This window comes from Nymphalis io, chromosome 9 (assembly GCF_905147045.1).
Source record: "Nymphalis io chromosome 9, ilAglIoxx1.1, whole genome shotgun sequence".
NCBI classification, from domain to species: domain Eukaryota; kingdom Metazoa; phylum Arthropoda; class Insecta; order Lepidoptera; family Nymphalidae; genus Nymphalis; species Nymphalis io.
In genome coordinates this window covers 7,345,443-7,372,715 of record NC_065896.1, presented here as the reverse complement: position 1 = coordinate 7,372,715, position 27,273 = coordinate 7,345,443, and the positions used below count along the sequence as shown (strand labels likewise).

General features: G+C 33.7%; 1 protein-coding gene across 1 annotated transcript; it reads left to right on the top strand.

Annotated features, from left to right (window-relative positions):
- Positions 1-1,228: 1,228 nt before the first annotated feature.
- Positions 1,229-22,044, top strand: LOC126770480 (transcription initiation factor TFIID subunit 1). The gene is made up of 35 exons (XM_050489870.1): positions 1,229-1,609; positions 1,701-1,768; positions 2,736-2,875; positions 3,275-3,389; positions 3,668-3,846; positions 4,141-4,315; positions 4,589-4,759; positions 5,628-5,752; positions 6,390-6,634; positions 7,255-7,414; positions 7,951-8,185; positions 8,666-8,851; positions 9,335-9,507; positions 10,361-10,481; positions 10,955-11,112; positions 11,953-12,148; positions 12,712-12,975; positions 13,074-13,207; positions 13,435-13,603; positions 13,970-14,084; positions 14,557-14,756; positions 14,990-15,074; positions 15,406-15,542; positions 15,929-16,099; positions 16,259-16,495; positions 16,777-16,921; positions 17,060-17,190; positions 17,434-17,596; positions 17,919-18,061; positions 18,862-19,033; positions 19,718-19,774; positions 20,535-20,627; positions 20,942-21,087; positions 21,421-21,522; positions 21,844-22,044. The coding sequence occupies exons 1-35, from the start codon at positions 1,390-1,392 to the stop codon at positions 21,916-21,918; spliced, it is 5,406 nt and encodes a 1,801-aa protein (XP_050345827.1). The 5' UTR covers positions 1,229-1,389; the 3' UTR covers positions 21,919-22,044.
- Positions 22,045-27,273: the final 5,229 nt, after the last annotated feature.

The following is a 27,273-nucleotide window of genomic DNA, read 5'->3' as shown; positions in this document are numbered from 1 at the left end:
GTATTGGGCCATCTTTAATATATAATAAAAGAAATAGGTACCCTTATTTGGTAATTGATAAATATTTACATAGACAGAATGTTATTATTATGTATCATATACTCAGCGCTAAAGTCAGAGCTAAAATCTCTAAGGGTATAATGTGAACGGGCGGCTGAAGTTAATAATGCTTTTTGCCATTCACTTCAACAAACAACACAGAACTTCAGCCATCGTCACTTCTTAAATGCGTCTACACTATAAATAACAATAACGTAAATTTGTAAAAAGATAATAAGTAAAGCCTGGAATTTTCATATACGTACCTATATGTATATATATGCTTTAATAATCTGAAATATATATATGTACGTATATATTTCAGATTATTAAAGCCTTTTCTAATTTATGTATTATCTTTTCTGACAAAACAAATGTTTCGCTTGGTTCCCAATTATAATTAACATTACTTGAAAATTATGTTCTACTTATCACTAAGCTTTCAAAACAACAAACAAACAACAAAAACAAATAATTTTACGACGTGATACGTCTTTAAAGGTGTCAACAACGCGTGTTTACATCTTTTGGAAACACACGTAAACAAAATTTACCGTATAAAAAATGTACCAAATAACCTAATAAAAATACTTTAAAGTAAAAGCTTTACAATTAATACAACGAAACAACTTGAAACGTAAAAAAATATTATTATTCTTTTATTAAAAAAAGTTTTTTATTTTAATTTTAATTTTTAGTACTTAAATTTGCACAACTTTGTCTTAGTTTAACCATTGTTTACCTTTTATTTAGTTCCTGTGTTTATTTATTGAGTACCACTATATAACATTTATTTTATATTTTTTTAATTTCTGTTTAGTCATTATTTATCTGCTTGCTGTGGTCTCCTTTAATTGAAAGAGCATATTTTAAAACATTATTCCACGAAGTGTGTATCCTTTGACAGAGATCCTTAATAAATAAATAAATACATGATAAAATTAAATAAAATGTTTATTACGTATGAGAACACTCAAGTAAAAAAAAAGAAATTAAACTTTGCTTTTTTACCAAAGAGAATAAATTATTATTGCAATTCGTAACTTGGGTTTTGTTGTAATCTGTGTATTAATAGACCATAACTCTATATTTCGCTGCTTATTATCTGTATCTCGGTAGCTGAATGTCAATTGTGCTGGTTCTGTAAAAGTCATTATTGACATTTCACATTTGTAGAATGAGTTGTCAAACGTCAACTAGGATAAATATAACAAACGACGCTATACAGAAAAAAATGTTAATTCGATGCTAATTATTAACTATTTAGATAAAATTTAAATTTATCAAAGAGAGGAAATTATTTTGATATTTTATGAGTACTACTTACTAAAAAGGATTTAGAGGAACAAAATGTGTGATAGCGACGATCCTAATGAGCACAGCCGATCCGGCATGGATTTGACTGGTTTTCTGTTTGGAAATATTGATGAGAGGGGACAGTTGGAAGATGATGGCCTGCTTGATGGGGAGTCTAAGCGCATGTTGTCATCTCTTCACCGTTTGGGTCTTGGATCTATGTTATCCGAAGTATTGGACGAAGAAGAAACAGTAAAGGATGATGAAGAAAAAGGTATTGTAATTATTCGCTGTTGACCTTAGAAACTCTTTTATATGATGTTTTTTTATAAAGGTGTATTATTTTGTTTGTATGTTTCTTTCAGATTACACGGAGAAAAGTCCTTCAGCTGTTGATTTTTTTGATATTGAAGATGCCGCTGAAGAAGAGAAGGTAAAAAATTAAGCAATTGTATTATTACATTTATTTTACCTTGCATTGCCTTTTATTTTTATTTACCTTACAAAATATTATTTGATACCCTTAAAAATATTTAAAAAAATTAATTAATCTTCAAAATAAAATATAATATTATTTTAATATTACTGTAATAATTAGTACACTTTCTTAATGGATTTTGTATGTTAGAAGTTTTGAAAAGATTAACAATTTTGTTATACCAAAATGTTTTATAAAACATATTGATTTTAACTTATTATGTTAGAAATTGGGCATTCATTTTAAGACTCAGAATTATATAACAGAAAAAAATTTATTATTTTCAATAAAGTAATATTATCAAACTTGAATCACACCTATTTCCTATGTGATGGTACATTTAATATGTAAACATTTAAAAACAATAAAAGTTTCTTCGCAATAATTTAAATAATTGGATACAAATATGATTTTCTTTATGAATTTAAAAGATCCACAGCTTAGAGTTTGTTATTGTCACAGTACTTATTATAGTATTAAGTAGTATTAAGCCGAGATGGCCCTGTGGTAAGAACGCGTGAATCTTAACCGATGATCGTGGGTTCAAACCCGGGCAAGCACCACTGAATTTTCATGTGCTTAATTTGTGATTATAATTCATCTCGTGCTTTACGGTGAAGGAAAACATCGTGAGGAAACCTGCATGTGTCTAATTTCACTGAAATTCTGCCACATGTGAATTCTACCAACCCGCATTGGAGCAGCGTGGTGGAATAAGCTCCAAACCTTCTCCTCAAAAAGAGGAGAGGAGGCCTTTAGCCCAGCAGTGGGACATTCACAGGCTGTTACGGTTACGGTACGGTTACTTATTATAGTTATAATACTCACATCAAGTACAACTAAATTTATTAATACTATTTCTACATTAAATTCTATACAACATGACTTAGACATCAAAGTTATTAAAAAAAAATTGTTGCAGAATGATGATAAAGAGGCAGGTACTGAAAAATGGAAAGCCGAAGATGCAGACAATGAATCAGAACAACGCAACAATGATGAAGGATATGATGGTGATATGGAAGGGGATGGAGAACTTATGCCTCCACCATCGACCGTCCCGTTAGTTCTATTAACATTCTACAGATTATATTTACTTATAATTTTTTTTTGTCTTATTGTATTGTACAGTGGATGGCAACATATGAATAATTTTACTTCTATTTTATTTTAAACATAAAGGAAATCATTATAAGGACACTATTATTATGCTTTGAAAGAAATTCTGATTAAATATTTGTATCAACTAATGTTTGTAAAGTATCCTACTCCTTATAAAGTAGAATGTTTTAAGTAGGTTTATGAAATACTTTAATTATCATTAAGGTTACATTTGCTTAAGAAAGAAGAAAAGTATTCTGTAAGCAAAATATTATTTTATATGCAATAATTTTTTTAATAGTCTTTTGTATATAATCGTAAGATCAGTTCATGCTTAAACCTTTATTTGAATATTTTTAGTAAAGCAAAATCTGACAGACCTAAGAAGTTGGAAACCCCATTAGCTGCCATGCTTCCATCGAAATATGCAAATGTCGATGTTACTGAATTGTTTCCAGACTTCAGACCGGACAAGGTAAGGAAATAGATGATCAATTATTAAGTATTATTACATTAGTATAAAATGTTTAGTGTGATGAATAATATTTTGACTAGCTGTTTAACTATTGACAGACTCAAACGATTTTTCATCAACTAATGGTTACTTAGAGTAATCTTTATTATAAATGACAATAATTTACATTTGTTATTGTTATTACACATTTTGAAGATTTCCTTAGACAAATAAACAGAGACAGGCAAAAATAAAAATTATAATTGTTTTATAAATCTAATTATGGAGTATTATTGCAGGTACTTTTGTTTTCTCGACTCTTCGGCCCCGGAAAATTATCCAGCTTACCACAAATATGGCGTGGTGTGAAGAAACGTCGGCGACGCAAACGAAGTGGGAGTACGGGCAGCGATACCGCGCCGCCGCCCGAACAACAAGAAGTGCAATATGCAAGTGACGATGAGGAGAAATTTCTTAAGTAAGATGAATTAATTTTATGTATAACATCCAAAATTAACATAAATATTAAGAACAGTTATTATTGAAAAAATATATTAATATTTCAAGTAATCAGTTAATGAAGGTCATCAGTAATTTTATAGAAGTGAGCATAAAAATTTCAATTCTTTTAATGAGAAAAATGAGATTGAAATTCAATGTTGTTCGAAACCTAACCACTGGAATTGATTATAGAATAGAGCTTCTGCCTTTTACATTTTACTAATTTTTAAAACAACATTGATTACACCAAGCTTATGTTTCTTTCAATTAGACCTATGGAGGAATGTCCTCAAACATCACAATCAGAAAATAATTCGCAGTCATCAGGCGATAAGTCTCAGAGGCCTACACCGGCGCACTGGCGGTTTGGTCCGGCCCAGGCCTGGTATGACATGCTCAACGTGCCTGAGACGGGAGAAGGATTTGATTATGGATTTAAAGTCAAGGTAATCTTATTACCAATATTTATTTTGGTTTTACCTAGCCTGCCAGATATAGTATATTATTTAAGTATTTATTTTTAGGATATGACAAACAATTGGAATGGGACACATACTAAGTTATGATATAAATTTTTGCTCTTTTCCAATAAAGATTTTTAAATATGTATTTTGTGTGTGTTTTTTTTTTAAATTTATTTTCTTTTGTCCATCACTGAATTAAACATAAAAATCATATAACATGTTTTTAATTAATTAATCACGTTTTTCTTATTACAGGCACCATCTCCAGATCGAGATGAAAAATCAACAGAAGAAGTTCCAAATCCAGTAGTAGAAGAACAAGTGGACAGTCCTGACAGTGGGTTCCCAGATGATGCTTTCCTCATGGTGTCTCAATTGCAATGGGAAGATGACGTCATATGGGATGGCAGCGAAATAAAACATAAGGTATAACTACTTTTATATCATCTAAATTTGCTATTATGCCTAAAAAAGCATCATGTTACCTGTATTAGATCCTTACCTATAAGATTGCTGCTTAATAAAGACATATATAATTTTTTAAATTAAATGTATATATTTAATTGTTGTGCAGAAATATTCGAACCCATATAAAGCCTAATACGAGTTACATTATGTTAAGAAATGTCTTTAAAGAAAATATTGATAACATTATGTAGCAAGGTTAATATAACTAAAAAAAATTGTTTTCTCTTTTAATATTAATAACTTTTGTTAATGTTTCTGTAGTTGGGAACATTTCGGCACAACACGGTCCAATTAACCAAAGTATCGGCTATTGAGGTCGATGCACTTTGTATATGCTATATCATACGCTATAGAATTCCTAGGTATTATTAAAAGAAACATCATCATACATAAAGGTTGATAAGGCACTAATTACTTTATTTAATATTAATGGTATGTACATGGGTACTAGATGAGTTGAGGAGGGGTGGTTTTTTTTTTATAAAATAGGCGGACTAGCATATGGGCCTCCTGATGGTAAGTGGTCACCAACGCCCTTAGATATTGGTATTGTAAGAAATATTAACCATCGCTTACATCACCAATGCGCCACCAAGCTTGGGAACTAAGATGTTATGTCCCTTGTGCCTGTAATTACACTGGCTCATTCACCCTTCAAACCGGAACACAACAATACCAAGTACTGCTGTTTTGCGGTAGAATATCTGATGAGTGGGTGGTACCTATCCAGACGAGCTTGCACAAAGATCTACCACCAGTATAATGTAGTTATACCTACTATGAGTATTAGTAATTAATATAATTCAAAAAAATATTTAATTTACAGGTATTAGCTCGTCTCAATAGTAAGAGTAACGCAGCGGGCTGGGTGCCCACGTCCGTGAGTCGCACCGCGCAGCAGTTCTCACACCCCCGCCCGCAGCCACCGGCACCCTTGCAGAAGCCACCCACGTTAGTACATACATACTACACCTATATACATAAATATACACTCTCTAATTCGAATTTGAATTAAAAAGATAATTTACTCATACATAAATATACAATGTAAAAATAAATAAAAACTCTATTAATACATGAAAAAAGGGCTGTTTATAAATAAAATTGTATGTGATTAATGAAAAATATGTACATATTGAATGATTGATAAATTTATATTTTAAAAATATTTATTTTGTGTTTTATACAACAAATTGGAAATAATATTATGCTCATTAGTGTTTTATTTAAGTAAGTCGAGATGGCCCAGTGCTAAAAACGCGTGAATCTTAACCGATGATCGTGGGTTCGAACCCGGGCAAGCTTCACTGAATTTTCATGTGCTTAATTTGTGGTTATAATTCATCTCGTGCTTGAAGGTGAAGGAAAACATCGTGAGGAAACCTGCATGTGTCTAATTTCACTGAAATTCTGCCACAAGTGTATTCAACCAACCCGCATTGGAGCAGCGTGGTGGAATAAGTTCCAAACATTCTCCTCAAAAAAGGGGGGGAAGCCTCTTGGCCCAGCCGTGGGACATTCACAGGCTGTTACTGTACCGTATTTTATTTAAAGAAATTTCAAATATATAAATTTACTGTTTTAACAGATCCTTATCATCCACGTCAAACAATCCAGGAGCATCTTCAGCTGATGGAGAAGACAACACATGGTATAGTATCTTTCCAGTTGAGAACGAAGAACTTGTCTATGGCACATGGGAAGATGAGGTAATTTGGGATGCAGAGAATATGACCAAGATACCTAAACCAAAAATATTAACATTGGATCCTAATGATGAAAATATAATTCTTGGAGTACCAGACGATGTGGATCCTTCAAAGATAACTAGAGGTAAGTGATGCTTATTAAATTTATTATATTGTTATATACATATAGTATACAGAGTATATTTTGACTGTCTCATTGGATTTATAGCTATAGCTTTACTGGTGGTAGAGCTTTGTGCAAACTCGTCTGGGTAGGTACCACCCACTCATCAGATATTCTACCGCAAAACAGCAGTACTTGGTATTGTTGTGTTCCGGTTTGAAGGGTGAGTGAGTCAGTGTAATTACAGGCACAAGGGACATAACATCTTAGTTCCCAAGGTTTGTGGCGCATTGGTGACGTAAGCGATGGTTAACGTTTCTTCCAATGCCAATGTCTATGGGCGTTGGTGACCACTTATCATCAGGTGGCCCATATGCTCGTCCGCCTTCCTATTCTATAAAAAAGAGAACCCCGAGGTTCTGAGCTTAAACTTAGAGTCAGACCAAAATAAACGTCATTGTTTTTTCATTGAGTAATTTTCATTATCAGTCCGGAGTTTGGAAGTTGGCAATTTTAACATTCTCGTACCTTGGAAGGAGGCTCGTATAGCAGTCAAATTTTTTGTCTTATATGGCTATGAGAGTTATAGAGTGCATTATTGTGTGTAAAAGTGAATATTCACATGATCTATTATTTTTCAGAACGAGGGCCAGCTCCCAAAGTTAAGATTCCGCATCCGCACGTAAAGAAGTCTAAGATACTGCTAGGTAAAGCTGGTGTTATAAACGTGCTGCAAGAGGATGCTCCCCCACCACCGCCGAAGTCGCCTGACCGAGATCCGTTCAATATATCGAATGATGTGTAAGTTCTTAACTTTTTTTCAAACGAGGCCGTTACGAATATTAATGCGAACAAAAAGATGTTTATGTGTCATCTTAAAGTCTTCGCTAATCGTCTAGTATCCTATATCCTGATTGATTTATCAATTCATATTTATATAAGTATTTCACTTGGTGGCAGGGCTTTGTGCAAGCTCGTCTGGGTAGGTACCACACACTATTCAACACCATCACATATTCTACCGCCACACAGCAGTAATTAGGGACAACATCTGAATTCCCGAGGTTGATAGCACACAGTCAGGAATTGTTAATATTTCTTACAGCAATAATGTCTATGTGCCATGGTGACCACGTATCATTAGGTAGCTCATTCGCCCGACCGTAAACCTATTATATATATTTAAAAAAATATATAACCTATAATAATTAAAACCGTTTAACTTGCTTAGCAACATTTACTCCGTATTTTGTTCCAAATACACAGTTTTGATTAGTAAAGTTATTTTTTAAATAAATAAAACTGTTCAATTTGAAACATTGTTAAAAATATTTCAGATACTATCAACCGAAATCCCAGAACCCTCGCTTGAAAGTGGGCGGCGGTCAGCTCATCCAGCACAGCACGCCGGTGGTGGAGCTCCGCGCGCCGTTCATCCAGACGCACATGGGCCCGGCCCGCCTGCGCGCCTTCCACCGCCCCGCCCTGCGGAAGCTCTCGTACGGCGCCATCGCGGCGCAGGGGGCGCACCCCGTGCAGCCGCTACTCAAACATATCAAGAAGAAGGCTAAGGTTTCTTTCTTATGTTTAACCTAGAGGCCAATTGACCAAATTTAACCTTAATAGGAGTTCATTTTAATCGGCTCTAAGGAATGAAAGGTTCATCGTTTATCGTATTTTCACTGGAAAGATTATACGACCGATTGTTATGATTTTTTCACTGCGCTAATCTATTTATGGGAATGTTTAAACGCAACATTGGGTACAGATTTGTATAATTAATATTTGTGCTTACAAAACAAAAAAATGAATTGCGTTATATGATTATAAAAAATCCGTAACCGTACTTTTAAATAATTTAAAAACTATATATATATATATTTCATATTTCCTCTTATTATGTAGCCATATATTCTTTATTACTATTAGTGTACAATAACTTCCTCTAGCTGTTTTTCTGATAAGGTTGAATAAATGTAAAATAAGACTTTGTAGTTTGTAGTAAAACGAATATAGATTATATTTGTTATAATCTAGTTTTTTTTTTAACAGCAACGTGAAGCTGAACGTCTAGCTTCAGGTGGAGGTGACGTGTTCTTCATGAGGACGGCTGAAGACTTAAGTGGTAGAGACGGTGAACTCATTCTCGTGGAGTTTTGCGAAGAACATCCGCCACTGATTAGCCAAGTCGGAATGTGTACAAAGATCAAGAACTATTACAAAAGAACGGCTACTAAGGTATGTTTAATGTGAATTAATATTAACAATATTTTTGTATTTAATTTTGATCCAGTATGTAGTTTAAATAGAAAGTCAGTAGTATTGAGCGTGAAATTTATTGCTAATGCCCTAAGAAATAGTATCTTGTGCCTGTATTTACTCTGCCTCGTTGATTTAGCAGCGAACTCATAAAGCTGCAGATCCTGAGGTCGTAGGTACAAACCCCAGGTCGAGTCAATAATAAAAAGATTTTGGGTTTTTCAGTCAAAAACTTTTAGTAGCATCCTAAAGTTCGGGTGTCGGTAGAGCTTATACTCTCGTGCCTCGGGGAGTACGTTAACCCGTTCCTCCTCCGTCTAAACATTTTTCGGTCGAGATTTGCCGTACTGTTTGCGCGCGCACTAGTGCGCTATATTACGTTCCGCGCTTTGCATTTGCTTACTCACCCACCAAAAAGCCGCACAAAACGAACTCCTCGAAACTTGCACTAAATAATTCCAGGACAGCGGTCCGAAGCCACTGAAGTACGGCGAGATCGCGTACGCGCACACGTCGCCCTTCCTGGGCATCCTGCCGCCCGGCGCCACGCAGTCCGTGGTGGAGAACAACATGTACCGCGCGCCCATCTACGAGCACACCGTGCATATCACCGACTTCCTCGTCATACGCACCAAGTACGCGGCACTGAGCGCCTGTATATTATATAATCAAAAGGGGAAGGAGGAAAGATAAACAAACCGTAGATGAACGTAAACAAGCGATTTGCTAAAAGCTCTGCTCTATTATAAATATAGCAAATAAATAATAAAGAGCCGAGATGGCCTAGTGGTTAGAACACGTGAATCTTAACCGACGATCGTGGGTTCAAACCCGGGCAAGCACCACTGAATTTTCATGTGCTTAATTTGTGATTATAATTCATCTCGTGCTTGACGGTGAAGGAAAACATCGTGAGGAAACCTGCATGTGTCTAATTTCATTGAAATTATGTCACATGTGTAATCTACCAACCGGCATTGGAGTAACGTGGTGGAATAAGCTCCAAACCTTCTCCTCAAAAAGAGAGGAGGAGGCCTTTAGCCCAGCAGTGGGACATTCACAGGCTGTTACTACTAATACTATATTATAAATTCTAAACAGTTCTCGATTGATATTTCTCTGTTTATGTATTATAATAACTAATCCATTTAACGTGTAATATCTACTTTTTTATTTCAAAATTCGTTCCGCAAATTTAATCACAAATTCCATAGATATAATGTAATGTCAATTCAAGGACAAAATTGTTTATTTATCTTTAATCCTTCTTTCATTGGAATCGGCTATAGTAACAAACATTCATTCGTGTGGCCTTATGCCATTTGATTGAGGTAAGCTCAGTGTATATTACACTGGCAAACTATTGTGGCCCACCTGACCTACCTTAGCCTTTACACAATTCTGAATAATGATAATAATATGAATTTGTGCTTGAATGACGTCACAAATTAATTTTAAATATGAATAAATACTTGTATTCTATTACAGACAGGCTTATTACATACGTGAAGTTGACGCTTTATTCGTGGCTGGTCAGGAATGTCCTTTGTATGAAGTTCCAGGACCAAATTCGAAAAGAGCTAATAATTTCGTTAGAGATTTCCTACAGGTAATTAAAAAATCATTCTTGCAAAGATTATTAGTTAAAATACTAACATATAACAGTCATCATCATCATCAGGATCATCATCATCATCATCATCGCCCTTTTCGCGTCCACTGCTGAACATAGGTCTCTCCAATGGCACCTATTAATGTTATTATATAACAGTAATGACCCTTAAATATTTTGCAGCTGGTCTAACGCCTCTTTTCTAGAGGAGAAAATTTTGAAGTTTATTCTATTGTAATATGCATTTCGCAGAACTTCCCATACATTATTTCCTCACGGTGTTTTCGTTTATCGCAAAGAATTGAATTAAAAAAATTAAAACTAATTAAGCTTGTGAAACAATAGTTGTTCTTGCTCGGTCCTTGTAAGGTGAAAATCTACATGTTCTATTTATATTATTTTCCTTATCTATCGAATTAATTAATATATAACAAAATAAACTATTTGAGAGTATTTTCTTTTTTTTCAAGGTTTTCATATATAGGCTGTTCTGGAAATCGCCTGACAATCCGCGTCGCATAAAAATGGACGATATCAAAAGAGCTTTTCCATCCCACTCGGAGAGTTCGATCCGGAAACGTCTGAAGCTATGTGCAGATTTCAAACGAACCGGATGTGATTCTAATTGGTGTGTATTATGTTAACGATTTTATAGACAATTTTTATTTTTTATTATTAAAAATTATTTTTTCATAATTTATAGAATACTATTATTTTTACCAATTATATATGGATTTGTAAAGTAATTAAAGATTTTTGTAATAGTTTCATAATACAAACGATGACTTATATATTACGTTATGTAAATGGTATGTTGGTATATAATGGTATGTTATGTAATTTTAACAAAACAAATAGTATAGTAAGTTCGAAAATAGACACTTGCACTTTAAGAAGTATAAACGACTTCTATTTAATTCAATGCGCCAAAGTATTGAACTTATAAAATTACTTGTAAATATATATTTTTTCTATAGAATAGGAAGGTGGACGAGCATATGGGCCACCTGATGGTAAGTGGTCACCAACGCCCATAGACATTGGCATTGTAAGAAATGTTAACAGTCGCTTACGTCACCAATGCGCTACCAACCTTGGGAACTAAGATGTTATGTCCCTTGTGCCTGTAACTACACTGGCTCATTCACCCTTCAAACCGGAACACAACAATACCAAGTACTGCTGTTTTGCGGTAGAATATCTGATGAGTGGGTGGTACCTATCCAGACGAACTTGCACAAAGCTCTACCACCAATAAATATTACTTGTTATTGTAATTAAACTCATTACTTAAACTGGAACGCAATAGAATTTATTGCTGCTTGGCGAAACCTCTAGTGTATATATAGGTGGTACCCACACAGGCAAACGACCACAATGTTAAAATTATCTTCTATTGTGACATGACAAATACATATAACATTTAATGATACTTGTTTGTATTTAACAACATATCCTATTATGCCAGGTGGGTTATAAAACCAGATTTTCGATTGCCATCCGAAGAGGAGATACGTGCGATGGTGTCGCCGGAGCAGTGTTGTGCGTACTTCAGTATGGCGGCTGCGGAACAGAGACTTAAAGATGCGGGCTACGGAGAGAAGTTCATCTTCACGCCGCAGGAGGATGATGACGAGGAAATGCAGTTAAAGATGGATGACGAGGTACCGTATTGAATTTGTAGGTTTTACTTCGAAGTAATTATATATATTTTTTAATTTTTATTACTAACGCCTTTAGAAATGTCATGAGAATTATGATTTTTTTTTTTTGTAAATATAAGAATTAAGCTTAGGGTATTATAATGGAGGTTATATATTTATGTTGAGATGTTGATTAATATGTATAATCAGTTTTACCATTAGTTTCAAAATATTCGTAGTTACGAAAACATTTTAAACGTATACAGACAAAACTCTCATCCAGTTTTTAAAACTCTGATCAAATAATTAATTCTCTAAATTTCTGGTCATCGAATACCCATGAAATGTAATAGTTCAGCTAAGTTCTCCGTTGTTGTATATATTTATGTAAAAATAATATAATCTATAGTATGACCGCTTTAATGAGTCGTCGCCTGCGCGGTACAGGGGCGTGGGGGGTATGACGACTGAGGATATTGAGGGACGTTGCGTTGCGTTGCTGAATCGCGTCAAGGACAAATCTCTGCGGGTTTTTCAATGTGCTTAAATATTATAATTAAATATATATATGTCATTTTTTTAAGGTTAAAGTGGCTCCATGGAACACAACACGTGCGTATATTCAAGCGATGCGAGGCAAATGCCTCTTGCAGCTGACCGGTCCCGCCGACCCCACGGGCTGCGGCGAGGGATTCTCGTACGTCCGCGTTCCCAACAAACCGACTCAGCAACCGAATGAAGAACAACAACCCAAGAGAACTGTAACTGGTACTGATGCAGACTTGAGGCGACTCAGCTTGAACAACGCCAAGGCATTGTTGAGGAAGTTCGGAGTGCCTGAAGAAGAGGTAAGAATTTAAGAAGTGAAAAGTCACTTTCCAAGTTGTTAAAGAACAACATTAGCTGATCTGTGATCGACAAAGATTAAAAATATTTTTTTTCACAGATTAAAAAACTATCTCGATGGGAGGTTATCGACGTAGTAAGAACTTTGTCAACGGAAAAGGCAAAGGCCGGTGAAGAGGGTATGACGAAATTCTCAAGAGGGAACCGATTTTCCATAGCTGAGCATCAAGAAAGGTTTATTTATTGCGATATTTGTTTTTGCAAAGATATATGATGTATAGGATAGATTAAATTATATGTCTTGTCAGATTGTTCTATACATATTTTTATGATTTGATTTTAATTTACGCTTTAATCGACTTAAGAGATATATATATATATATATATGGATATACGCCGTTGACCTTGGTTGTTGGATGGGACACTTTGAGATTAAAAAAATAATAATCGGTGTTTCATAGATACAAAGAAGAGTGCCAGCGCATATTCGAACTACAGAACCGTGTACTACAAAGCACAGAAGTGTTAAGTACAGACGAAGCGGAAAGTTCAGTGAGCGAGGAATCGGACTTGGAAGAGATGGGCAAAAATCTTGAAAATATGTTAGCCAATAAGAAAACTACGGAACAGGTAATAATATTCAAATATATAGTACAAATGATTTTAAAATTGCAATAAAGAACCAATAAGTTGGTTGTATTGCTCTTAATTTGTCTACTATTATGAATTTCTAAAGACAACGAATGATTCCTATTGGTGATTTAGTTTTAAACTTGTATGAGGACTCTGGATACGTTATCACTTACACCTTTATAACGTTAAGCTATTGATATTTTTATTAATAAAACTAATTATTGGTGCTAGAAAGGCCATTTACTGAATTATAAGAAAAGGTGCACTCCTATCCTTAGAACCCCCAGTTGGCAGTTCATCTACTTTGCGATTAATTAAAAAAAAACTTAATGGTTTAATAAAATTGTCTACATAATGTTGTAGTTAACAATGGAAAGGGAAGAAGCTGAGAGAGCTGAATTAAGAAAAATGATTCTGGGCCAGTCAGAAAAGAAGCCGCAAATCAATCAAAATGATCAGCAGAATGCTTCAAATCAAGGTACATATGCAATCTTAACAACACGGTTTTTCTAAATTACGGGGCGTTAGTCACGCCGTAAAATAATCGTTTGATCTTGTGTACAACCACCAACCGGTATTTCTAATGAGAGTGGGCCATAGCCCAGCAGTGGGACATTTAAAGACTTACTTTTTATTTGTGTAAAAAAATTAACAAACGACTCAGATAACGACTTAGTTAAGTTCAGGCTAAACGTGGTGATGATGAATGATGATATTTTATCTTTGTATTTTTAAATAATTGCTTTTTTTAAATCATTCAAGGTAAAGGTATATCTTTTACGCAAAATAAATTTCGTACTTCAAGGAGTCAACATTTCAACAGAGTTAAAAGTTACATATACCCATATAAAACCTACGTGGGATTATTTTTTTAATTTTGAAGAATATTGTGTATCATTATATAAGGTTTTCATTAACTATTATTATATCAATTATTTCATTTTCTTTAGGCCGAGTTCTTCGTATTGTTCGTACATTCCGTAACGCATCCGGCCAGCGGTACACTCGCGTTGAGTTAGTACGGAAAGCTGCGGTCATCGAGGCGTATACCAAGATACGATCCACCAAGGATGACGCTTTCATACGGCAATTTGCTACAATGGATGAGACTCAAAAAGAGGAGATGAAGAGAGAAAAGAGAAGAATTCAGGTAAGTTACGATTTTTAATATTGAACAACAAATATGACAAAATCCCCCCAAATAGAAAATGACAATTACTATTTTAAATTGTATTTAATTAGCAATTTTTTTTATGTAGTAATTGTATTGCATCTAAATTTTAAGAAGAGTAATTAGATGATTGAATATCACTATTGTTTGTAAAGTTTAATTTAGCCTATAGCCTTATATTATTTTGTCATTGTTTTTTATATTTTTCGTAGGAACAATTGAGGCGTATCAAGCGAAATCAAGAAAGAGAAAGGCTTGCAGGAAATGTATCCGTACCATCTACGCCTATTCCAGGGAGTAAGATTCCTTTTTTATTGAAATTAAGTTTCTAACGATCGATATGAGATATTATATATCTTGTACACAATCTGCGACAAACGATATTTCAAAAACTGATGATGTACGATTTCGGTCATGCCCGCCGCTTTCAAAGGATGCGCAAGAGTGTGCGCAAATATAAGGGCATCTAGGCTGGGCTGGGCTCTCTATTTCCTGATTAAGAGGGAGATTGCTCTGTAAAAGTTCAATGATAATTGGATTATTTTGTAAAAATATGTATCTTTATTGTAAATTTATTTTATAACTATACTTTTATTCGAAAAGTTACTATACTTAGTTATATTTCCAGATATTACTGTGTCAACAATGTCGGATATAGTCCCTACCTCGCCTGGGTTGATTCCTCTGGGTCAAATAAAACAAGAACCGGATCTGCACACGCCGTCTCGCCGACGCGCTAAGTTGAAACCCGATTTAAAGTTAAAGGTAATAATAATAATAAATATTATTAAGATTTAATAACAATTAATAAGAAGGTATTAATAAAATTATATATAATTTTATTATTTGGATTGAAAAAATGAAATATATTTATAAAAAATAAAACAGAAAGTAATTGTTTTGCTGACTGTATTTTTCTCTTGAGATTATATTAATGTTATCCTAGACACGAGTTTCATAATATCTCGGGTTCCTCGATTCCGATTTTGTTCTTTAACTTTTTTCTTACACATTATTAACAGTAAAGCTATCTTCATAGAATTTGCTGTCAAGCTACCTCTTGTAAAAAAAATAGCGTCGTCGGTTTGTAATTGAAAGCAGTGTTCATACAGTGTTGATATTGATATTAATCAATAACTCCCCGCTATCAGTGCGGCGCTTGCGGGCAGGTGGGCCACATGCGCACCAACAAGGCGTGTCCGCTGTACACGGGCGGCGGCGCGCTGTCGCCCGAGCACGACGAGCCGCCGCCGGAGCCCGAGGACCTCGACCTCGGCTACGTGGAAGGGACCAAGCTCACCCTGCCCTCCAAGCTCATCAAGGTGATTTGTAAACTATTAAAAACGTGTTTGTGATATCCGGCTTGTAAGGACCAACATTTAATTTCTACTTTGGTTTATTTCTATAAAGCCCCAACTTTGTATAATGCATTTTCTTATTATATCAATTATTTGTACTGAATCTAAAATACTAATTCATAGCAATCAGCGGAAGATTTCAAGCGTCGCAGTGGCAGTCGTCGTGGAGAGTTTCGCGCAGCAGGTCGTAACAGACGTCGTGGTACCGCTAGCGAGTCTTGCGATTACTTGGTCAAGCGCCCGGCGGAGAGACGGCGGACTGACCCGCTGGTGACGCTGTCTTCGCTGCTGGAGGACGTGCTGAATCATATGCGACATCTGCCGGATGTTCAACCTTTCCTGTTTCCTGTTAACCCTAAGGTAAGTTACTGATACCGATTGCTAATTTTATTCTACGGAATTTATAAAAAAATCTATGAAATATTGGTTTAAGCGGTTGTGTTCTATTTTACAATGTATAATTATTTTCTATGCTATACTTTTCTCGTATTAAATATGCTTAGAATAATTTTTTGATAAATTTTATATCGTTGTTTTCTGTGTGGGAGGGTTACCTTTATAGATAAGGTAGACAATACTTTGTTATTATTTTTTTACCAATGCTTTCGCACTAATGCATTCGTCTTTGCTTTTTCTTACAGCTAGTAGCTGATTATTATAGAATTATATCTCGACCAATGGATCTACAGACGATCAGGGATAATTTGAGGCAGAAACACTATCAGAGCCGTGAGGAATTCCTGGCTGACGTCAATCAGATCGTAGAGAATTCGAATCTGTATAATGGTAAGTTATCATTAAAAATGTATTTTTACAATTTTTTTATTATTTTATAATAACGCTTAAGACCTTAAAATATTATTTAAAATTTCTCGGTGTTAGTAGAAGCTATTATAAAAATAATAATAATAATATCAACCTTAGGTCCTACGAGTAGTTTGACAGTCGCTGCTCAGCGTATGATGCAAAGATGTTTTGAAAAGCTTGCCGAAAAAGAGGAGCAATTTATGAAATTGGAAAAACAAATCAATCCATTACTCGATGACAATGATCAGGTATGTTTTTCGGGTAGTTTTTCTATCCTCAAATTATGCTTATCCTCGAGTTCGTAATTTTTTCCTTAAATATATAAGGTGAATAATATATGTATATATACTAAAAACATTCTAACGTAATCTTTTAAAAAAATTATATAGTTTTGATTCAGAATATATGTGTTTATTATATACCTATTTTATTAAATAGATCTATAATATATAATTTTTAAATATTACTTTTATAAATGTATTTTTAAACAGGTCGCGCTGTCATTTATCTTTGAAAATCTTTTGACAACGAAACTGAAAGTCATGCCGGAGGCGTGGCCGTTCTTAAAACCTGTCAACAAAAAACAAGTGAAGGATTATTACAATGTTATCAAGAAACCAATCGATATGGAGACCATCGGCAAAAAGATTCAAGGTATTTGTTATAGATAATTATTTTATAATCTGTATATTTGTATTGTAAAATCATCACCGACGATTGGGCGTTTAGCATTTGGTTTGTAGAAAATTGGGAATAACTGTTTTTGATGGTAACTTTTTTGGCATTATTCTGTTATGGCGGGTCTTTATTTGGTTTATTATTTAATTAAATATTTAAAACGGGTCCACCACAGTGATATCCCAAAAAAATATTACTACACGATAAACATAAAATTATATCTTTAAATTTCGTAAATAAAATATTATATATTTTAATTCTTTAACATTTCAATAACATGTATTCCTACTTTATTTAGCACACAAATATCATAGTCGGGAAGAATTTTTACGAGACATACAATTGTTGGTGGACAACTGCCGCGCATATAACGGCATCAATTCGCAGTTTACACGACAAGCTGAAGCCGTACTCAAGGTTACCCAGGAGGCTTTAGAACAGGTAATATATTTCTTGCATTTCGACTACACATGTATTTGTTAATCTCAGTTATATTTTTATATGTGAAACGGAAATAGTTATATTATAGTGATTTTTAAATTTTAATTTTCTTCAATTAATTTAAATAACATTAACATTTTATAAACTTACGAGGGCGGTCTAATTATTCCATTTGGTGTTCTGACAATGTCTTCCAGTCAGATTTTGGTCGAGATTGATTTGAACCAAGTATGCAGGAGATAATATATTGATACTCATTCATAATGCATAAGATCGATCGAAGGTTAAACAACAAAACTAAAGAGAGTTCAGGCGTTAGACTAGTGGCTTTTCGCACCTTCCAAGGCACTGTAAACACTGAAAGTTTTTTTTTTTATTAGTTTAAATTTCAGTTAAAATCTACGAATAAAGGATGTGCAGCCTTATATGTCAGCCACTCGACCATCAAAGACATTAGTCAGTTAAAATATATATAACAATTTATATATTTCCTTTTGAGTATCTATGAGTAAATAAAGCTTTACCTGAGTTTATCTGAAAAATCACAAAAAAAAACAAACATTTAAAGACTTCATTTAATGTGTCTTTTTACATTTTATTATTATTCATCATTCATTTTAAAATTATAAATCTTATCCTTTTTTCCATTTGACAATTTTCATTGTCATTCTAGAAATATACTTGATAAAATTTTCAAAATCTGTTAAATGTTTTCATAGGAAAAATAACGGAAATAAAAATATCGGTTCCAGTCGTCTCTTATGCTTTAATGCCAATTGATACAAGCTATCTGTAACTAGTTCGACGAGCACGTGAGTCAGCTGGAGGCGAACATCGTCCGCGTGCAGCAGAAGATGTTAGAGGACGCAGAGAACTCCGACCTGGACGACGAGCTGCAGCCGCAACACGACGAGAAGCGCGGTCGGGGACGGCCACGGAAGCAGAAGGCGCTCCCCTCTACGTCTACTGACGGTAAGTTTTTTTTTTATATAGAATAGGAAGGCGGACGAGCATATGGGCCACCTGATGGTAAGTGGTCACCAAACGCCCTTAGACCTTGGGATTGTAAGAAATGTCAACCATCGCTTACATAGCCAATGCGCCACCAACCTTGGGAACTAAGATTTTATGTCCCTTGTGCCTGTAATTACACTGGCTCACTCACCCTTCAAACCGGAACACAACAATATCAAGTATTGCTGTTTTGCAACTGTTTGGTAGAATATCTGATGAGTGGGTGGTACCTACCCAGACGAGCTTGCACATAGAACTTTCTAGAAGAACTTCTTGCGTTGGATGTATTGTCGCGGGCGTAAGATATCATATATAAAATAAATTATTTTTATGTAATACATTTTTATTTTTTTGTAATATTTAATAATAAAAAAATACCTTGCAGAAGTGCTCGGTAGATGGCGCTGTATCGGTTTTCTAATCGCGCTATGGTTCCGTTACATGGTGCACTGAGTAGTATTCTCAGGGGACTTGTACAATTTAAATGTTTTTGTCAGGTTTTTTGTTGAAATATGTTACTATATCTAATATTATAAATGTAAAGTTTGTGTGGTGGCAGTCAATCGTGCGAACTACTGGGTTTATTGTAATGAAATCTTTATTATATATATTAAAAATTTTGCTATAAAAAATTTTTCTCAGATGCTACACCAAGGAAACGTGGTCGACCAAAGAAAGATCAAAACAGTCTTGTTGATGGTAAGTTGATTATACTATATATAATAATACTATGTATTAAATAATAACTCTTGTTTATTCTGTTACTAAATAAAAAGAAAAAGAAACATTTGTTATATACATTAATTATTCAACGAGACACACACGTTTTTTTAATACCTACTAAGTTGTCCATAGATTAATTAACTAATTTGCCTCGAGCAGATTTATAGCAAATAGATACATTTTTTATTATTATTATAAGTTTGCGCTACAATGTTTCTTAAATTGATTTTATTAATGATTTAGCGAGATTATAATATCTTTATTTTCTGGTTATGATATACAATTTACTCTTGTCTATTTATAATTTCTCTTTAATAGCCGACCGTTTTGATTTTTCTTAGGTGTATCCTCAATATCAGATTATAACTGCTTTTTTTTTAAACTAAATGGATAAAAACATCGAGAAAAGAGGTTTCTTAAAAAAATCACCGCTGAAAGTGAAAAACTATTGCGTACTTTGACTTGTGTGTATATTACTCAATATCGTCGCTGATTTTAGTGATTATTTTATTGGATATATTATATAGTAGATCAGTGGTAGTTAATTTACAATAAACAAAATTACTTTGAAGAATTATCATTATTAGCATTTATGCTACTTTTGTAAGTCGGTGGTAGCTAAAGCGAGGCTAGACATCTATTATGTGATCGTAACGTTGCTATCCTCCCATCCACGTGCCTCGATTAGCGCTCATGTGTTTAAGCAAAAAGGCTATATCTACATTTTTCTTTGCAGATCTTCAATATTCCGACAGTGGTAGTTCTGGACTCGAAGAGGTGGAGCAGAAATTTGCAGCCGAAGCGATGGTACAACTGTCCGTGCGTCCAGGTGAGATTATATTTCTGGTGGCTTTTAAACGTCTGTTATAAGAATCGTTTCGTCGTCAATCGTGCCTAAAAATATATATTTCGAAAATTAATTCGAGATTATAACCAATTTCAAGGATAATGAAATACATTAAAATATGATGAAGATGGCTATCTTGAATTTTTCTGAATTCATTAAAAAATCACTCGATACTAAAGCTAAATTTACGGTTAACAAGACAATTTTTTCCATTACATCGATAGTACAAATAATACCTTTTGTATTACAGGTTTTAGATTAAACTTATGTCTATATATTAATTTATTTGTTTGTAGATGACGATGCACCGAGCGAGCCAAGCTTTGACACGTCCGAGTTCCTCATCAAACGGGAAGTGCCTGACGAGCCTCCACAGATGTCAGACGACCTGGTTGACTTGGATCAACATAGCAGAGACTATATGTATCCTGCTGTCGTGAAGGTACGGAAATTTATATATATATTTACACATATATGTATGACATTTGTATGTGTTTAATTTAGAATTTCTATGCTGCGCATGAGTTGGTGTCTTCTTAATTTAGTTATTTTTTCTCGGAAGAGTTACAGTTGTGTGACTGCCGCTGTTGGAGCAGACGATTCCTAGAGTGGGTACCGGGACTCGCCAAACGATGGCCTAATAAAGGCGGAGAACCGTGACCTTTGGTGCACCTTAATGTCACAACGCTGACCTTGGGCTCTCCGCCTATGACCAGTTGATCACGATTGGATGTTGATTGAACGCGAATTTTAATTACAAAATGCTTTTTTACAGGAGGAGCCGATTGAACCAGACATGAATATGGATGTCCCGATGTTGGACAATGTCCCAGGAGAGCATCCACAGTTCAAAGAGGAACCGCCCGAGAACTGGCAGGTTTGTATCCTTTGGATTTTTTATACAATATAAAACGACGTTTTTAGAAATAGGAAATATGAAAATATTTACCCTGAATTTTTGTTAATTAAAATACAGTTTTGATATTGGTAATTTTCTGAATAATTTTATTCAAGCAAGGCCATAAACAGGCTTATAATATAATAAATTATACATAATATGTTTAATGCCGATTCGATCGATACTCATAACGCATAAGACATGACAAAACTAGACAATAATAACAGATAATGAATGTACTTATATAATTAAATATTTTACATGATTTAAAGATTCTTTATAATCTGTGGTAATTTTCAGCCGGATCCCGCTATACAAGACGATTTACAAGTTACTGACAGTGAAGAAGAAGCGGAAGACGGCCTTTGGTTCTAATATTTTCATTATATTATTAAATTTAAAATAAATAAATATTATTAACAAAAATGTTTTAATAAATTCGGTGCGTTATTAGATATATGGATTAAAATGAGTATGACGTCATTAAACGTGTTGTAACATTAAGGAAAAATAAATATACTGATTTACAAAGTTTGAGTTTTATTTATTATATAAAGGATTAATAAAACAAGAATGCTATAATCGTCTGCATAATTATTTAATTTAGATACAATAAAGTAAATAATTATTGTGCAGAATTGTTACGTCACTATTGTGCAGGCATATAAAAATAAAAGACAAATAACTTTGAGCTGTAAATGAACTCCATCATTAGTCGAGAATAATTATCTATGGTATTCATTGTGGATTTATGAAAAAATTGCATTTGAATGTCGGCAAAGTCACTAGGAACAATGGAAATAAAATTGGGTTTGAAAAACTTTTTTTTTTCTGATAAGAACATTATAGTTGACTTAAAACGATTACATAGTTTTCTACATTTTCTTAACAAATCCTAAACTTTTGCAAACTTATTTAATTAAATAATTTTCTCAATAAACAACTTTAACTTTTTTAAACACGTACCTACACTTTTGTGCTTTGGCAGTCTCTTATTTTATTAGGCAAGTTATTATACCTCCTTCCCACCGGACCGCCAAAGTACGAACGTAACAACACTACACCTGTTGTTGTTATTTTTAGACTATTAAATATAAATTTTGTATAAAAATCCGTAAGTGAATACGGCTACAACAATATCTACTAACCTCCACTTGTGCTGTCGTGTCGCCCTGATACTAGTAAACCGATTATTCGTAAACACCGTCCTCTTAATACTTTGCTGTCCTGGTACATTAGACAATTAAATTACTAGCTACAATTATTAAATTAAATTGTTATTTTAATTTTATTTATTAATTGAAGAAGCGCTGAAGTTATTTTGATCACAAGCTTCACAACTCTTATGTTACTTTGGTACTTTGAATCTACTATGTAATATATAATATGCAAGTACATTTTGAATGCCACGAGAGGACGGTGCCACCGCTACTACAATTGTGTGTAGCTAATAATCTCCTAGTAAAATTATAATTAGCTAACTAAAAATGAGTAGTTGTTCTCGAAACTGATTTAATAAATGTAACACCGATGCTATAAACCATAATAAAATAATGAGAGATGATGAATCCTTGGCCGACTTTTAAAAATGTTCCTAAAAAGAATAACGTTGATAGTTACGTCGATCAGATTCCATATATAGTCTTAGAAAATAATCAATTACCTATGTGAGTACTTATGTTAAAATAATGTTAGCTAAACATATTTTAGTAACAGCCGCTTTATGTCTCAATACTGTGCAAAGGCTTTATCCTCTATGACGCAGATTACGACCTTCTCCTATTCAACGTGAGGGGGCCGGAATGACCATGCCGGCCCCTATACGCCGGTGTGGTGCGCTCCATGGCGCTGCATCCATGGTGCATCCATTTGGGTAGACACTCTTTTTACTGGTGGTAGGGCTTTGTGCAAGCTCGTCTGGGTACCACCCATGGTACCACCCACTCATCAGATATTCTACCGCAAAACAGCAATACTTGATATTGTTGTGTTCGGTTTAAAGGGTGAGTGAGCCAGTGTAATTACAGGCACAAGGGACATAACATCTTAGTTGCCAAGGTTGTTGGCGCATTGGCTATGTAAGCGACATTGGTTGACATTTCTTACAATGCCAATGTCTAAGGGCGTTTGGTGACTTACTATCAGGTGGCCCATATGCTCGTCCGCCTTCCTATTCTATAAAAAAAAACACTCTCACCGCTTAGAGCAAGACCCTTAATTATTAAAATAAATAAATAACTCAATTATTATATCCGAAATTTATTTGCTTCACAAAAAATAACTGAAACTGTAGTGTAAAAAGCTTACTAAACATAATTACGAATACAAATTTATATAAAGACAAAATAATAAAAATACAGATAAATTGTTTATTAATGGTTCTTACATTGCTAATGATTATAGTTAAAGTGATTATAATTCATCTCGTGCTTTACGGTGAAGGAAAACATCGTGAGGAAACCTGCATGTGTCTAATTTCACTGAAATTCTGCCACATGTGTATTCCACCAACCCGCATTGGAGCAGCGTGGTGGAATAAGCTCCAAACCTTCTCCTCAAAAAGAGGAGAGGAGGCCTTTAGCCCAGCAGTGGGACATTCACAGGCTGTTACGGTTACGGTTATAGTTAAAGGATACCACTTTAAGTCTTGCCTGCGATTACACTGACCCACTCAATCAATCCGGAACACTGTATCACTAGCCCTAGCAATGTTAAAAAAACCTCACCACTTATAGTGATGCCAGCAATGAAATCTAATATATTCACTAGGTGACGTGGAATACTTAACGGGACCAAAACAATATAAAATATTGGTATTTAGCAGAAAATATAATACTTGATTAGTGGGTGGTACCCACTCAAAGAGCTTGCAAAAATTGTTCCATAAAGGCTAACGACAATTGTACTAACTACGAGAGATTTTTAGACCATAAACATAACGATAGAGATTATTAAAATTATATTCAAAGTTGAATTGAAAATCACCATTCAATATTATTTTACATATTGCATTACACTTATTGATTGTCAAATCTAACACCGACCTATGAGACCTTTGCTTCTCATAGGAACACAAATTAACGGGATTTTTCTTTTTTCTCTACCAGTTGTTATTTAAAATGCAATTATTCATATTTCAATTTGAAAGGGCTTGGAGGCATTTCATTCCCATTGTGTGTTATCATCTAAGAAGTCAGTTTTTTTGCAATTTAACGTTTTTGATACATACATACATACTTAAAAGTTGAGTGGTAAAATTTGTGTGGTAAACATTTAAAAAATATATTTTAAATCTATCTAACACTAATGGTCGCAGTTTAATGGCTTTTTGCTCTAATGCACTTCAATGTGAAGGATTATTAATTCCAGGTAGACGAGATGCATTTATATTAAAAGCGGTGTCATTATTGCAATTTAGTTGAAATGTAAATGTAAAAATGTAACAGGACTTAATAAAAAGTTATTTTTTTTAATTATTTATAAAAAATATAAAATAAAGTTGAAAATGAGAACTAGTTTTAATAACTACTAAGTTTCCGAAGTTAGTATATTACACGGAACAAAATAATACTTCAATATAAATTTCGTGCCTCGTCTGATAATATATTTTTAAATAATTACATAGTACAACTATTTTTATTGACTACAATTTGCGATTCTAATGTGAATATATAACATTCCAACTAGACCACAATATACATATATTATACCTATACAAATTATTGACGTTGAGCAATAAGCTGATTAGTGGGTGGTACCTACTCAAGGGGCTTGCAAAATAATACCACTAGTAAACATGCAAGGTAACGAAAATTATAATTAATGATTATGATATTCTGAGTTTATATAAGCAATCCTTGTTGAGAACACTGTCGGTATGGCTGTACTGCCTACATTTATATATCATTAAATATAAGTACTAATCATTAAATATAATATATATATATATATATATATATATATATATATATATATAGGTGAAATACCATTCATCACGTGATCTCCTAAAATATACGCCCGATTGACATGAAATTTGTCACAGATTTTACGCAAATTCTATCCAAATTTTCTTTTTACTACAATTTTCTTCTTATTAGACGATTAGCTAGTTTTCACATAAAAATTATTATAATTATTCACTATATATACATATATATAGTTATTCACTACTATAATTTCCGAAGATACATAGTAGACTATGGATAGATATGTGCCGAAATATGTTAACTATGGAATAAATGATTTTAGGTGTATATGTATTTATAATGTTTAACTTAATTTGAAGTGCAGGTGTAACAGTACACTGGTTGAAGCGCCCTAAATCGGTCTCGGTTACCAACCAGAGTTTACTAGCCAAGTCAAGTTAAGTATGAGTGACGTGTATTTGCAGTAAAGTTAAGATCCAGTTGACATACACACGACTTTGATCCTAAGTTTGTTATTGCTTTAATGTAGCGCTTGCAATGTCCATCGCTTTATTTGCTAGGAAAAGGTCGTGTCTGTTTAATGCAAATATAATGTAAGTATGAATGATAAAATCCATTTGAAATCACCTTCAAATAATGCGACATTTTTTGCGGATTATCATAATGGTTATGGTAAATAATTATAAAGTGATTTTTTTATAATTTATTAATACTTTGCTTAAATGTTGTATAAATATAATACGAGAATTAATTCGCTGTAAAGTTACTATGACTATGATATTCTGAGTTCACTAATTTATATTAGCTAAGAATGATATTATATTAAATATATACTACTATACACTTTTCATGGTATTCCTAAAATTAATCAAATAACTAAATTATTTTCATAGCAATCATAATATGGTAATAACTTTAAATTAACTTTGACAGGGATCATCATTCATATAAAATAACATACATTTCAAATTAGTTCATGAACTCTGTAAATTGTGGTGCGAGAATGAATAGCCTAAAATTTCAGTTAAAATTGACCAATGTTTTTAAGCATAATACGTACGTTTTCAACAATGCAACAAATATAAACTACTACATACAATAACACCTAGTTTTCGACTCAATAAGACATTGACTATAAATGAAATTAAATCCAAAAATAACTTTGATAAATAGGGCTTAGATTTAGTTTAGATATTAGATAGATTGATAGATAGGATTTAGATTTTATATATTAAATTACTCAATACAAGATTTTAGAAATGACAAAAAGCATGTAGGTATCTTATTTTGTTTGATATCCAAGCAGGATATGCATAAACTTAATTGTATTAGTTCATTGACTTATTAAAATTTAAAAATTTAAAATAATTGTCATTAAAAGGATGAAAAAGTACTTTCTTGCCAGTTCCTCTGTAGAATCTACATTCCGAACCGGTGGTAGCTTTATATTTACTTGACGATTGACGATGACGATTCAAAAGTTTCAAAGTCTTTATATAATTTGATTTGATTAGACAAGTTAAAATGAATACAGTAACAGCCTGTGAATGTCCCACTGCTGGGCTAAGGCCTCCTCTCCCTTTTTTTTAGGAGAAGGTTAGGCGCGTATTCCACCACGCTGTCTCAAGGCAGGTTGTTGGAATACACATGTGGCAGAATTACAGTGAAATTAGACTCATGTAGGTTTCCTCACGATGTTTTCCTTCACCGTCAAACACGAGATGAATTATAATCACAAATTAAGGACATGAAAATTCAGTGGTGCGTACCCTGGTTTGAGTCTACGATCGACGGTTAAGATTCA